Source organism: Cherax quadricarinatus, chromosome 31, assembly GCF_038502225.1.
Source record: "Cherax quadricarinatus isolate ZL_2023a chromosome 31, ASM3850222v1, whole genome shotgun sequence".
Classification (NCBI taxonomy): domain Eukaryota; kingdom Metazoa; phylum Arthropoda; class Malacostraca; order Decapoda; family Parastacidae; genus Cherax; species Cherax quadricarinatus.
Window position 1 is genome coordinate 27,869,985 of NC_091322.1, and position 14,131 is coordinate 27,884,115.

The following is a 14,131-nucleotide window of genomic DNA, read 5'->3' on the forward strand; positions in this document are numbered from 1 at the left end:
CCTCTATTTCACACTGTCAGTTTATCTGTGAGCATCAGCCGAGGTAGACATAAGCTGGTATGTATGTGTACTGCCCTGTGCAGTATATAGTTAGTATTTACCCACTGTTACTGTGAATTTGTAGCTATTATTAATTTTATATATAATGTATGTGTGGTTCTTACGTTTTCAATGGTTTTGCTAGGATTAGCAGAGTATGCGAGGCTGTATACGTTCACGTTTAGCCATATATATCAATAATAACAACATTTTGTGAAAGGGGTAACATGCTTTATGTGGCATGTTAAATTGGGTAACAAGCTGAAAAAGTTTGGGAACCACTGGCTTAGGCTGTTGCTGTTAGGGAAATGTTCAGTTCTGAATTGTTTAGAGAACAGTGAAGAACTTGTTCAACAGGAACAAGTTACTCAGCGTAACAAGATAAGAAAGGAGGAGCACTGCAGCAGGCCTACTGGCTCATACTTGGCAAGTCTTTCTCAAACCCACTAACTTAAAGATCACTTTAATTTATGAGGAGGGAAGTTGTGTATTAAGTGGTCAACCATAACTCAAAGTGAACAGCAGGTGTGGGAAGTGCCAAGAGCAAGTGGCAACTTAACAAGTGTTCAAAAGATATAGGAGAAAGCTGAAATACAAGTGTGTTCAATCAGGTGGGATTGAATACTCCAGCCATGGGTGTATTCAACACTCCTACCATGGGTGTACTAAACTCGCCCACCATGGGTGTACTAAACACCCCACCATGGGTGTACTAAACACCCTACCATGGGTGTACTAAACTCGCCCACCATGGGTGTACTAAACACCCTACCATGGGTGTACTAAACTCGCCCACCATGGGTGTACTAAACACCCTACCATGGGTGTACTAAACACCCTACCATGGGTGTACTAAACAAACCCCTCCATGCCCACCTAAATACCATGGGTACTAAACACCCCTACCATGGGTGTACTAAATCGCCCACCATGGGTGTACTAAACACCCCTACCATGGGTGTACTAAACACCCCTACCATGGGTGTACTAAACTCACCCCACCATGGGTGTACTGAAACCACCAAATATCCCCTACCATGGGTGTACTAAACTGCCCCACCATGGGTGGGTAAACACCCCCAGTGGGTGACTAAACACCCCACCATGGGTGTACTAAACACCCCTACCATGGGTGTACTAAACACCCCACCATGTACTAAACACCCCACCATGGGTGTACTAAACACCCCACCATGGGTGTACTAAACACCCCACCATGGGTGTACTAAACACCCCACCATGGGTGTACTAAACACCCCACCATGGGTGTACTAAACACCCCACCATGGGTGTACTAAACACCCCACCTGGGACAAACACCCCACCATGGGTGTACTAAACACCCCACCATGGGTGTACTAAACACCCCACCATGGGTGTACTAAACACCCCACCATGGGTGTACTAAACACCCCACCATGGGTGTACTAAACACCCCACCATGGGTGTACTAAACACCCCACCATGGGTGTACTAAACACCCCACCATGGGTGTACTAAACAGTGACCCGAAACTGCCAGACACCTGAAATCTCAAAATCAAAACTGAGAACAATGTTTGTCTGTTGTCTTCCTCATCACTGTTATAAAACACTCACAAATATACCAAATAAAACTCAAAATGCGGTTTATGTCATTGTAATCAGTAGATGTTTCGCCCATTAGGGACTATCACTTGGTTAAGTCCCCGGTGGGCGACACGCTTTCTCAGCAGGCCTAGCATGGGCCAGTAGGCCTGCGGCAGTGCTCTTTCTTACGTTCTCTTGTAAAATACGACTTAAATGCACATAATGTCTATTGACGTGCACTTTCTCTATATTAAAAGCGAAAAGTTACCATTCAGTCGATAAGAATGGTTAGCCATAACCACCACACATTACTACTACCATTGCTACTACTACCATAAGTCCTGTAACTACTACTACTACTACCACCACCACCAAAAAATACCATAATACCACCAAAATACTACCACAAATACTTGACAAAGTTCCTGAAGAGCGAAACGTTGCCGCAATAAAATGTCACATTAGCTGCACTTGTGTCCTTTTACCTAACCAGGTTAATCAGGTTAACTGTGTATTGTAAACATGGCCATGCAAGAGACATTGTTAATTAACCTCCTGTTGTTGTTACTTACAGATGTGTTTCTGGGGCCCGTTGATGACTACGTCTTGGCCCCTGTGGCTCGCTTCTCGGGGGCCTGGAATGTGCCGCTGCTGACCCCAGGGGGCCAGCCCAGTGCTTTCGACAGTCGTAAGGACTATCCTCTGCTCACCAGACTCAAGGGATTCTACACAGAGGTCAGTCCCACTGCAGATAATTTGTATAATTATACACATTCGTGACCTAATGTATCGACGGCTGGGGAAGATTTATAGTCGGTGTAGGATTAATTTTTCTTTTTTTTTAAATTTGTGATTATCTAGGCTCGCAGAATTGTTTGAAATTTCTATAAATGGGGGATAATACAACTTTTCTCCCAAGAGCTTTATTAAGCTCTGAGAAAAACGTTATCTTAATAAAAAAAAAAGATTTCTCTGTAATATCTCTGAGTTATCCAGACGTAACAATCGATTTTTCGCCACTAGTAATATTCCATGCTAGGGATGTCTCAGTGGCCTCTTTTTAATCGAAATCAGCGGGAATTAACTTTTTATGGGGTATTTGTAAGAAGTGGGAAGGGTGTGTAGAGAAAGAGAGAGACAGAGAGAGAGAGAGAGACAGACAGACAGACAGAAAGAGAGAGAGAGAGAGAGAGAGAGACCAACTAGGCTATGGCAATCCCTCCTATCCTAGCAGAATTAGAACACAATTTGAGTGAATCCAGTCATTCTCAGCTGATACCCCTCAATATATAACCTAGAATCTCCCCATTCCGAACCGAGAAGAATCCCGTTTGCAAGAACTGCGTTAGTAAACAAGAATCTCACAAGATGTTACTGCTACTGGAAGGAAGTAAAGACTACGTCGACTTACTACTGGCTGAAGAGTTTTGCGTGTTGAGAGAAGCACCGGGTATCAAGGTCGTCTAGGCGGCTGATTGGGGGGGGAAAGAGAGTTTGAAGCTCTAACTTTGATTGCATTAGCAAACCAGGGGATTCTAACTCGAATATATTAGGATTAAGGGGAATCCGAACCGAGTTAATAAGGTTACACACGAGGAGGGAGTGGGAGAGAGTGGGATGGACTGGGGGAGAGTGAGAGGGAGTGGGGAGAGTGAGAGGGAGTGTGAGAGGGAGTGGGGGAGAGTGAGAGGGAGTGGGGGGAGAGTGAGAGGGAGTGGGGGAGAGTGAGAGGGAGTGAGGGAGAGTGAGAGGGAGTGGGGGAGAGTGAGAGGGAGTGGGGAGAGTGAGAGGGAGTGTGAGAGGGAGTGGGGGAGAGTGAGAGGGAGTGGGGGAGAGTGAGAGGGAGTGGGGGAGAATGAGAGGGAGTGGGGGAGAGTGAGAGGGAGTGGGGAGAGTGAGAGGGAGTGGGGGAGAGCGAGAGGGAGTGGGGGAGAGTGAGAGGGAGTGGGGGAGAGTGAGAGGGAGTGGGGAGAGTGAGAGGGAGTGGGGAGAGTGAGAGGGAGTGTGAGAGGGAGTGGGGGAGAGTGAGAGGGAGTGGGGGAGAGTGAGAGGCAGTGGGGAGAGTGAGAGGGAGTGTGAGAGGGAGTGGGGGAGAGTGAGAGGGAGTGGGGTGAGTGAGAAGGAGTGTGAGAGAGTGAGGGAGTGTGAGAGAGTGAGAGGGAGTGTGAGAAAGTGAGAGGGAGTGTGAGAGAGTGAGAGGGAGTGTGAGAGAGTGAGAGGGAGTGTGAGAGAGTGAGAGGGAGTGTGAGAGAGTGAGGGAGTGTGAGAGAGTGAGAGGGAGTGTGAGAGAGTGAGAGGGAGTGTGAGAGAGTGAGAGGGAGTGTGGGAGAGTGAGAGGGAGTGTGAGAGAGTGAGAGGGAGTGGGGGAGAGTGAGAGGGAGTGGGGGAGAGTGAGAGGGAGTGTGGGAGAGTGAGAGGGAGTGTGAGAGAGTGAGGGGAGTGTGAGAGAGGAGAGGGGGTGAGAGAGTGAGGAGTGTGAGAGAGTGAGAGGGAGTGTGAGAGAGTGAGAGGGAGTGTGAGAGAGTGAGAGGGAGTGTGAGAGAGTGAGAGGGAGTGTGAGAGAGTGAGAGGGAGTGTGAGAGAGTGAGAGGGAGTGTGAGAGAGTGAGGGAGTGTGAGAGAGTGAGAGGGAGTGTGAGAGAGTGAGAGGGAGTGTGAGAGAGTGAGAGGGAGTGTGAGAAAGTGAGAGGGAGTGTGAGAAAGTGAGAGGGAGTGTGAGAGAGTTCAAGGTAAGTTTACAGACGTTGTTAAATAGTTGTAGTCGTCAAGTAACAACAACAGTCATTTACACTTGTGACAATCTTGGAGAGTGATGGTAGGAAATAATTTTGGAGAACAGCACTGCAAATGGAAGGAGAGCAGGCCACTGGAAGGCAGCAAGGCAGGTCGCTGGAAGGCAGCAGGGCAGGTCACTGGAAGGCAGCAGGGCAGGTCACTGGAAGACAGCAGGGCAGGTCACTGGAAGACAGCCGGGCAGGTCCCTGGAAGGCAGCAGGGCAGGTCACTGGAAGGTAGCAGGGCAGGTCACTGGAAGACAGCCGGGCAGGTCCCTGGAAGGCAGCAGGGCAGGTCACTGGAAGGCAGCAGGGCAGGTCACTGGAAGGTAGCAGGGCAGGTCACTGGAAGGTAGCAGGGCAGGTCACTGGAAGACAGCAGGGCAGGTCACTGGAAGACAGCAGAGCAGGTCACTGGAAGACAGCAGGGCAGGTCACTGGAAGACAGCAGGGCAGGTCACTGGAAGACAGCAGGGCAGGTCACTGGAAGACAGCAGGGCAGGTCACTGGAAGACAGCAGGGCAGGTCACTGGAAGGCAGCAGGGCAGGTCACTGGAAGGCAGCAGGGCAGGTCACTGGAAGACAGCAGGGAAGGTCACTGGAAGACAGCAGGGCAGGTCACTGGAAGACAGCAGGGCAGGTCACTGGAAGGCAGCAGGGCAGGTCACTGGAAGGCAGCAGGGCAGGTCACTGGAAGGCAGCAGGGCAGATCACTGGAAGGCAGCAGGGAAGGTCACTGGAAGGCAGCAGGGCAGGTCACTGGAAGGCAAGAGCAGAGTAGGTCACAGTAATCACACAACAAATCACAGAGGAAGGGTCACAGCAAAGCAGGTCACAACCTGGGGCTCCAGGCTGACTAAAATAATCTCATCAATCACCTACAGTGATTGAAGAACCTACATACTTATCATTTATTTAAATATCTCCTGTAATATATGTAAGTTAGTGAACATTTGCCCAGAGGTCTAGTGAGACAGTATTTTTTTTCTCTAGGTATGGCGAGCAGTGGTCTCGTAATTCATTTCGATGATCAAGTTAATCCTCTTCATTGATCGTGTGATCCTCTTTTCAGTGATCTAGTAATCCCATTAAGTCATCTAGAAATCCTTCTCAGTGATCTAGTAATTCCTATTCAGCAATATTCCTAGATGTTTAAATTCTCTCAGGTTTGTTTTGTCTGTTCTTACGTTCGTGTAGCCCAGGAAAGTGGCTGGTCAAGGTCAATGTCAAGGTCAAGGTCAATGATATGGTCAGGGTTCAGGGTCAGGGTAAGTGTCAAGGTCAGTGCCAAGGTCAAGGTTTATGATAGGGTCAGGTTTCAAGGTCTATGATAGGGTCAAGGTCAGTGCCTAGGTCAAGGTCTATGATAGGGTCAGGGTTCTAGGTCAAGGTCTATGATAGGGCCAAGGTCAGTGCCAAGGTCAGTGTCCAGATCAGTGTCAAGGCCAGTGTCAAGGTCAGTGTCCAGATCAGTGTCAATGCCAGTGTCAAGGTCAGTGTCAAGATCAATGTCAAGGTCAGTGTCAAAGTCGTTGACAAGGTGGGTTCGTAATGTTAATTACTAAACAGAGACAATCCTGCATAAATTTACATACGATTCCCATAATTCTTTGGACAGTAATTACGGCCACATCAGCGCCTCGGCCTAATTAACTGAAACTCCAAATATTTTACTGTGTTATGACCAAGAGGAATTTTTTTAGAGGGCGAAGATAATCACATTATCTCTAATAACCTCGAGTGAGTGAGAAAGAGAGAGAGAGTGAGAGAGAGAGAGAGAGAGAGAGAGAGAGTGAGTGAGACAGACAGACAGAGAAATCCACATATCTGTCTATACTGCCCCAGTCAGGATAACCGCCTTAACTCTCCCAAGGATACAAACACTTACCTTTTTGAAATCCGTAATTTGCAAAATCACTTTTTCTATATATATATATACACATCGTTAGATATCTTTTTTTTGAAGGGGGGGGGGGGGGGGTTAGAAAAGTGATTAAATGCGTATTTTGGATAAAGTAATCAATGTGTATCTTTAGTAGTTAAAATCACCATTGCTTAATTTAGATTAGCAGAGAGTGAAACATTATTTAAGATATATATATATATATATATATATATATATATATAAACATTATTTAATATATATATATATATATATATATATATATATATATATATATATATATATATATATATATATATATATATATATATATATATATATATATATATATATACCATTATATTCATATTTATTTGAGCTGTTTTTTGTCAAGAATAAATTTTGATATTGCTAATTTGACTAGCATCTATATCGGTGGAAAAAACAGCCGATACCAGCCGATACTTTTAAAATATAAATTATACAAATGTCCTTAAAATATCATAATTAACTTTTTACCTTCTGTGACTTTAAAGTTTATTAAGGACACTACCAGAATAATTACTATTTTTACTGCTGTGAGTCGCAACACGAAGTAGCACATATTCCTTCTAAGGCTAATTACTGTCTTTATTGTGGAGGAGATTCATCAGTCTTTATTGTAGAGGAGATTCATTAGTCTTTATTGTGGAGGAGATTCATCAGTCTTTATTGTGGAGGAGATTCATCAGTCTTTATTGTGGAGGAGATTCATCAGTCTTTATTGTGGAGGAGATTCATCAGTCTTTACTGTGGAGGAGATTCATCAGTCTTTATTGTAGAGGAGATTCACCAGTCTTTATTGTAGAGGAGATTCATCAGTCTTTATTGTGGAGGAGATTCATCAGTCTTTATTGTGGAGGAGATTCATCAGTCTTTATTGTAGAGGAGATTCACCAGTCTTTATTGTAGAGGAGATTCATCAGTCTTTATTGTAGAGGAGATTCATCAGTCTTTATTGTAGAGGAGATTCATCAGTCTTTATTGTAGAGGAGATTCATCAGTCTTTATTGTAGAGGAGATTCATCAGTCTTTATTGTGGAGGAGATTCATCAGTCTTTATTGTGGAGGAGATTCATCAGTCTTTATTGTGGAGGAGATTCATTAGTCTTTATTGTGGAGGAGATTCATCAGTCTTTATTGTAGAGGAGATTCATCAGTCTTTATTGTAGAGGAGATTCACCAGTCTTTATTGTAGAGGAGATTCATCAGTCTTTATTGTGGAGGAGATTCATCAGTCTTTATTGTAGAGGAGATTCACCAGTCTTTATTGTAGAGGAGATTCATCAGTCTTTATTGTAGAGGAGATTCATCAGTCTTTATTGTAGAGGAGATTCATCAGTCTTTATTGTAGAGGAGATTCACCAGTCTTTATTGTAGAGGAGATTCATCAGTCTTTATTGTAGAGGAGATTCATCAGTCTTTATTGTGGAGGAGATTCATCAGTCTTTATTGTAGAGGAGATTCACCAGTCTTTATTGTAGAGGAGATTCATCAGTCTTTATTGTAGAGGAGATTCATCAGTCTTTATTGTAGAGGAGATTCATCAGTCTTTATTGTAGAGGAGATTCATCAGTCTTTATTGTAGAGGAGATTCATCAGTCTTTATTGTAGAGGAGATTCATCAGTCTTTATTGTAGAGGAGATTCATCAGTCTTTATTGTGGAGGAGATTCATCAGTCTTTATTGTGGAGGAGATTCATCAGTCTTTATTGTGGAGGAGATTCATCAGTCTTTATTGTGGAGGAGATTCATCAGTCTTTATTGTAGAGGAGATTCATCAGTCTTTATTGTAGAGGAGATTCATCAGTCTTTATTGTGGAGGAGATTCATCAGTCTTTATTGTGGAGGAGATTCACCAGTCTTTATTGTAGAGGAGATTCACCAGTCTTTATTGTAGAGGAGATTCATCAGTCTTTATTCTAAAGGAGATTCATCAGTCTTTATTGTGGAGGAGATTCATCAGTCTTTATTGTGGAGGAGATTCATCAGTCTTTATTGTAGAGGAGATTCACCAGTCTTTATTGTAGAGGAGATTCATCAGTCTTTATTGTAAAGGAGATTCATCAGTCTTTATTGTAGAGGAGATTCATCAGTCTTTATTGTGGAGGAGATTCATCAGTCTTTATTGTAGAGGAGATTCACCAGTCTTTATTGTAGAGGAGATTCATCAGTCTTTATTCTAAAGGAGATTCATCAGTCTTTATTGTGGAGGAGATTCATCAGTCTTTATTGTGGAGGAGATTCACCAGTCTTTATTGTAGAGGAGATTCACCAGTCTTTATTGTAGAGGAGATTCATCAGTCTTTATTGTATTCTAGTCTTTATTGTAGAGGAGATTCATCAGTCTTTATTGTGGAGGAGATTCATCAGTCTTTATTGTGGAGGAGATTCACCAGTCTTTATTGTTGAGGAGATTCACCAGTCTTTATTGTAGAGGAGATTCATCAGTCTTTATTCTAAAGGAGATTCATCAGTCTTTATTGTGGAGGAGATTCATCAGACTTTATTGTGGAGGAGATTCATCAGTCTTTATTGTGGAGGAGATTCACCAGTCTTTATTGTAGAGGAGATTCACCAGTCTTTATTGTAGAGGAGATTCATCAGTCTTTATTCTAAAGGAGATTCATCAGTCTTTATTGTGGAGGAGATTCATCAGTCTTTATTGTGGAGGAGATTCACCAGTCTTTATTGTAGAGGAGATTCACCAGTCTTTATTGTAGAGGAGATTCATCAGTCTTTATTGTGGAGGAGATTCATCAGTCTTTATTGTGGAGGAGATTCATCAGTCTTTATTGTAGAGGAGATTCATCAGTCTTTATTGTAGAGGAGATTCATCAGTCTTTATTGTGGAGGAGATTCATCAGTCTTTATTGTGGAGGAGATTCATTAGTCTTTATTGTGGAGGAGATTCATCAGTCTTTATTGTAGAGGAGATTCATCAGTCTTTATTGTGGAGGAGATTCATCAGTCTTTATTGTGGAGGAGATTCATTAGTCTTTATTGTGGAGGAGATTCATCAGTCTTTATTGTGGAGTAGATTCACCAATCTTTATTGTAGAGGAGATTCACCAGTCTTTATTGTAGAGGAGATTCACCAGTTTTTATTGTAGAGGAGATTCACCAGTCTTTATTGTAGAAGAGATTCACCAGTCTTTATTGTAGAGGAGATTCACCAGTCTTTATTGTAGAGGAGATTCACCGGTCTTTATTGTAGAGGAGATTCACCAGTCTTTATTGTAGAGGAGATTAACCAGTCTTCATTGTAGAGGAGATTCACCAGTCTTTATTGTAGAGGAGATTCACCAGTCTTCATTGTAGAGGAGATTCACCAGTCTTTATTGTAGAGGAGATTCACCAGTCTTTATTGTAGAAGAGATTCATCAGTCTTTATTGTAGAGGAGATTCACCAGTCTTTATTGTAGAGGAGATTCACCAGTCTTCATTGTAGAGGAGATTCACCAGTCTTTATTGTAGAGGAGATTCACCAGTCTTTATTGTAGAGGAGATTCACCAGTCTTCATTGTAGAGGAGATTCACTAGTCTTCATTGTAGAGGAGATTCACCAGTCTTCATTGTAGAGGAGATTCACCAGTCTTCATTGTAGAGGAGATTCACCAGTCTTTATTGTAGAGGAGATTCACCAGTCTTCATTGTAGAGGAGATTCACCAGTCTTTATTGTAGAGGAGATTCATCAGTCTTTATTGTGGAGGAGATTCACCAGTCTTTATTGTAGAGGAGATTCACCAGTCTTTATTGTAGAGGAGATTCATCATTCTTTATTGTAGAGGAGATTCATCAGTCTTTATTGTAGAGGAGATTCACCAGTCTTTATTGTAGAGGAGATTCACCAGTCTTTATTGTAGAGGAGATTCACCAGTCTTCATTGTAGAGGAGATTCACCAGTCTTTATTGTAGAGGAGATTCACCAGTCTTTATTGGAGAGGAGATTCATCAGTCTTTATTGTAGAGGAGATTCACCAGTCTTTATTGTAGAGGAGATTCATCAGTCTTTATTGTGGAGGAGATTCATCAGTCTTTATTGTGGAGGAGATTCATCAGTCTTTATTGTAGAGGAGATTCATCAGTCTTTATTGTGGAGGAGATTCATCAGTCTTTATTGTGGAGGAGATTCATCAGTCTTTATTGTAGAGGAGATTCATCAGTCTTTATTGTGGAGTAGATTCACCAATCTTTATTGTAGAGGAGATTCACCAGTCTTTATTGTAGAGGAGATTCACCAGTCTTTATTGTAGAGGAGATTCACCAGTCTTTATTGTAGAAGAGATTCACCAGTCTTTATTGTAGAGGAGATTCACCAGTCTTTATTGTAGAGGAGATTCACCGGTCTTTATTGTAGAGGAGATTCACCAGTCTTTATTGTAGAGGAGATTAACCAGTCTTCATTGTAGAGGAGATTCACCAGTCTTTATTGTAGAGGAGATTCACCAGTCTTCATTGTAGAGGAGATTCACCAGTCTTTATTGTAGAGGAGATTCACCAGTCTTTATTGTAGAAGAGATTCATCAGTCTTTATTGTAGAGGAGATTCACCAGTCTTTATTGTAGAGGAGATTCACCAGTCTTCATTGTAGAGGAGATTCACCAGTCTTTATTGTAGAGGAGATTCACCAGTCTTTATTGTAGAGGAGATTCACCAGTCTTCATTGTAGAGGAGATTCACTAGTCTTCATTGTAGAGGAGATTCACCGGTCTTCATTGTAGAGGAGATTCACCAGTCTTCATTGTAGAGGAGATTCACCAGTCTTTATTGTAGAGGAGATTCACCAGTCTTCATTGTAGAGGAGATTCACCAGTCTTTATTGTAGAGGAGATTCATCAGTCTTTATTGTGGAGGAGATTCACCAGTCTTTATTGTAGAGGAGATTCACCAGTCTTTATTGTAGAGGAGATTCATCATTCTTTATTGTAGAGGAGATTCATCAGTCTTTATTGTAGAGGAGATTCACCAGTCTTTATTGTAGAGGAGATTCACCAGTCTTTATTGTAGAGGAGATTCACCAGTCTTCATTGTAGAGGAGATTCACCAGTCTTTATTGTAGAGGAGATTCACCAGTCTTTATTGGAGAGGAGATTCATCAGTCTTTATTGTAGAGGAGATTCACCAGTCTTTATTGTAGAGGAGATTCATCAGTCTTTATTGTAGAGGAGATTCACCAGTCTTTATTGTAGAAAAGATTCACTAGTCTTTATTGTAGAGGAGATTCACCAGTCTTCATTGTAGAGGAGATTCATCAGTCTTCATTGTAGAGGAGATTCACCAGTCTTCATTGTAGAGGAGATTCACCAGTCTTTATTGTAGAGGAGATTCACTAGTCTTTATTGTAGAGGAGATTCACCAGTCATCATTGTAGAGGAGATTCACCAGTCTTCATTGTAGAGGAGATTCACCAGTCTTCATTGTAGAGCAGATTCACCAGTCTTTATTGTAGAGGAGATTCACCAGTCTTTATTGTAGAGGAGATTCACCAGTCTTTATTGGAGAGGAGATTCACCAGTCTTTATTGTAGAGGAGATTCACCAGTCTTTATTGTAGAGGAGATTCACCAGTCTTCATTGTAGAGGAGATTCACCAGTCTTTATTGTAGAGGAGATTCACCAGTCTTTATTGGAGAGGAGATTCATCAGTCTTTATTGTAGAGGAGATTCACCAGTCTTTATTGTAGAGGAGATTCATCAGTCTTTATTGTAGAGGAGATTCACCAGTCTTTATTGTAGAAAAGATTCACTAGTCTTTATTGTAGAGGAGATTCACCAGTCTTCATTGTAGAGGAGATTCATCAGTCTTCATTGTAGAGGAGATTCACCAGTCTTCATTGTAGAGGAGATTCACCAGTCTTTATTGTAGAGGAGATTCACTAGTCTTTATTGTAGAGGAGATTCACCAGTCTTCATTGTAGAGGAGATTCACCAGTCTTCATTGTAGAGGAGATTCACCAGTCTTCATTGTAGAGCAGATTCACCAGTCTTTATTGTAGAGGAGATTCACCAGTCTTTATTGTAGAGGAGATTCACCAGTCTTTATTGGAGAGGAGATTCATCAGTCTTTATTGTAGAGGAGATTCACCAGTCTTTATTGTAGAGGAGATTCATCAGTCTTTATTGTAGAGGAGATTCACCAGTCTTTATTGTAGAAAAGATTCACTAGTCTTTATTGTAGAGGAGATTCACCAGTCTTCATTGTAGAGGAGATTCATCAGTCTTCATTGTAGAGGAGATTCACCAGTCTTCATTGTAGAGGAGATTCACCAGTCTTTATTGTAGAGGAGATTCACTAGTCTTTATTGTAGAGGAGATTCACCAGTCTTCATTGTAGAGGAGATTCACCAGTCTTCATTGTAGAGGAGATTCACCAGTCTTCATTGTAGAGGAGATTCACCAGTCTTCATTGTAGAGCAGATTCACCAGTCTTTATTGTAGAGGAGATTCACCAGTCTTTATTGTAGAGGAGATTCACCAGTCTTCATTGTAGAGGAGATTCACCAGTCTTCATTGTAGAGGAGATTCACCAGTCTTCATTGTAGAGGAGATTCACCAGTCTTCATTGTAGAGGAGATTCACTAGTCTTTATTGTAGAGGAGATTCACCAGTCTTCATTGTAGAGGAGATTCACCAGTCTTCATTGTAGAGGAGATTCACCAGTCTTCATTGTAGAGGAGATTCACCAGTCTTCATTGTAGAGCAGATTCACCAGTCTTTATTGTAGAGGAGATTCACCAGTCTTTATTGTAGAGGAGATTCACCAGTCTTCATTGTAGAGGAGATTCACCAGTGTTTATTAGTCGAGTGGAGAGAATAATAACGGAGGTAGTCGAAGAACTTATATTATGAGGTGATCAGTCCTTCGACTTCGAGGAATCTCAAGGAGACGGAGGAAGATGTGAAGTGCTTTGAGGTGATCAGTCCCTCGGAGCGAGGTGTTCACTCCTAAAGTCTTGATGAATCTACAAACATGACTTAGTAGTAATGATAGAATTACCGACAGAATATTTAGTTAATGGCCACAGATGCAACTAATTTGCCATTATATTGTGGCAACGTTTCTCTCTCCAGGAACTTTGTTAAGACCGTTAAGGCTTCACAAAGCTCCCGGAGAGCGAAACGTTGCCACAATAAAATGTCACTTTATTTGCAAAGGTGTCTTATTCATCCACCAGTCTGTTTGTACGAGCAATTAATGTATAATACCCGTGTGTTGTGATGTTGCAGGTGGGCAAGTTGTTCTCGTCCGTGGTGAAGCACTGGGGCTGGAACGTTCTTGGTCTTATATACGAGGATCGGGATGACGAGAAGGGGAACTCAGTCTGCCACTTCACTTTAGCTTCCATCTACAACAGCTTCCACACGAAGCCCCACACGGAGAAGTTCAACAAGAACACCAACAGGAACTTCACCCAGCTGCTGATGAACTTCCACGACAAAGCGAGGAGTGAGTGTTGAAGTGAGAGGGGAGTTACTTCCCGGTGACTTGAGAGGGAATTGGGAGTGGCATGCAGCCCTCTCGAGTGAGTAATAAAGAACACGCGGTGCAGAGGACAGTTTTATTTCTCCATCAAGCTTTATTAAGCTTCTTCCCGAGGGGGGTAACAACATCGATAAATAACTCCTCTGATTTGCCTGGCTTTATTACCCAGTGACTACCTCTGTGTTCCAGTGAGTTATTTCCCTCAAGCTGGTACCGCAGCTTAACGCATGATTTACCCGCATCAAGCGTGAACATCATTCCTCGCATGATTTATACGCATGAATGTGTGATTATGTTTCCTCGTAAGATATATGTGAGAAAAGTGTAAGTATCTTTCGTTGCTC

At 42.4% G+C, this 14,131-nt stretch overlaps 1 protein-coding gene across 1 annotated transcript in view; it reads left to right on the forward strand.

Moving 5' to 3' along the window:
• Positions 1–13,751, forward strand: part of LOC128697370 (atrial natriuretic peptide receptor 3) — a gene marked incomplete at its 3' end in the record, with an annotated part of 434,029 nt that extends 420,278 nt beyond the window's left edge. The window contains 2 exon segments of the mRNA XM_053788994.2: positions 2,182–2,342; positions 13,532–13,751. Of these exon segments, the coding sequence (XP_053644969.2) occupies positions 2,182–2,342; positions 13,532–13,751 (381 nt within the window).
• Between the last annotated feature and the right edge of the window lie 380 nt (positions 13,752–14,131).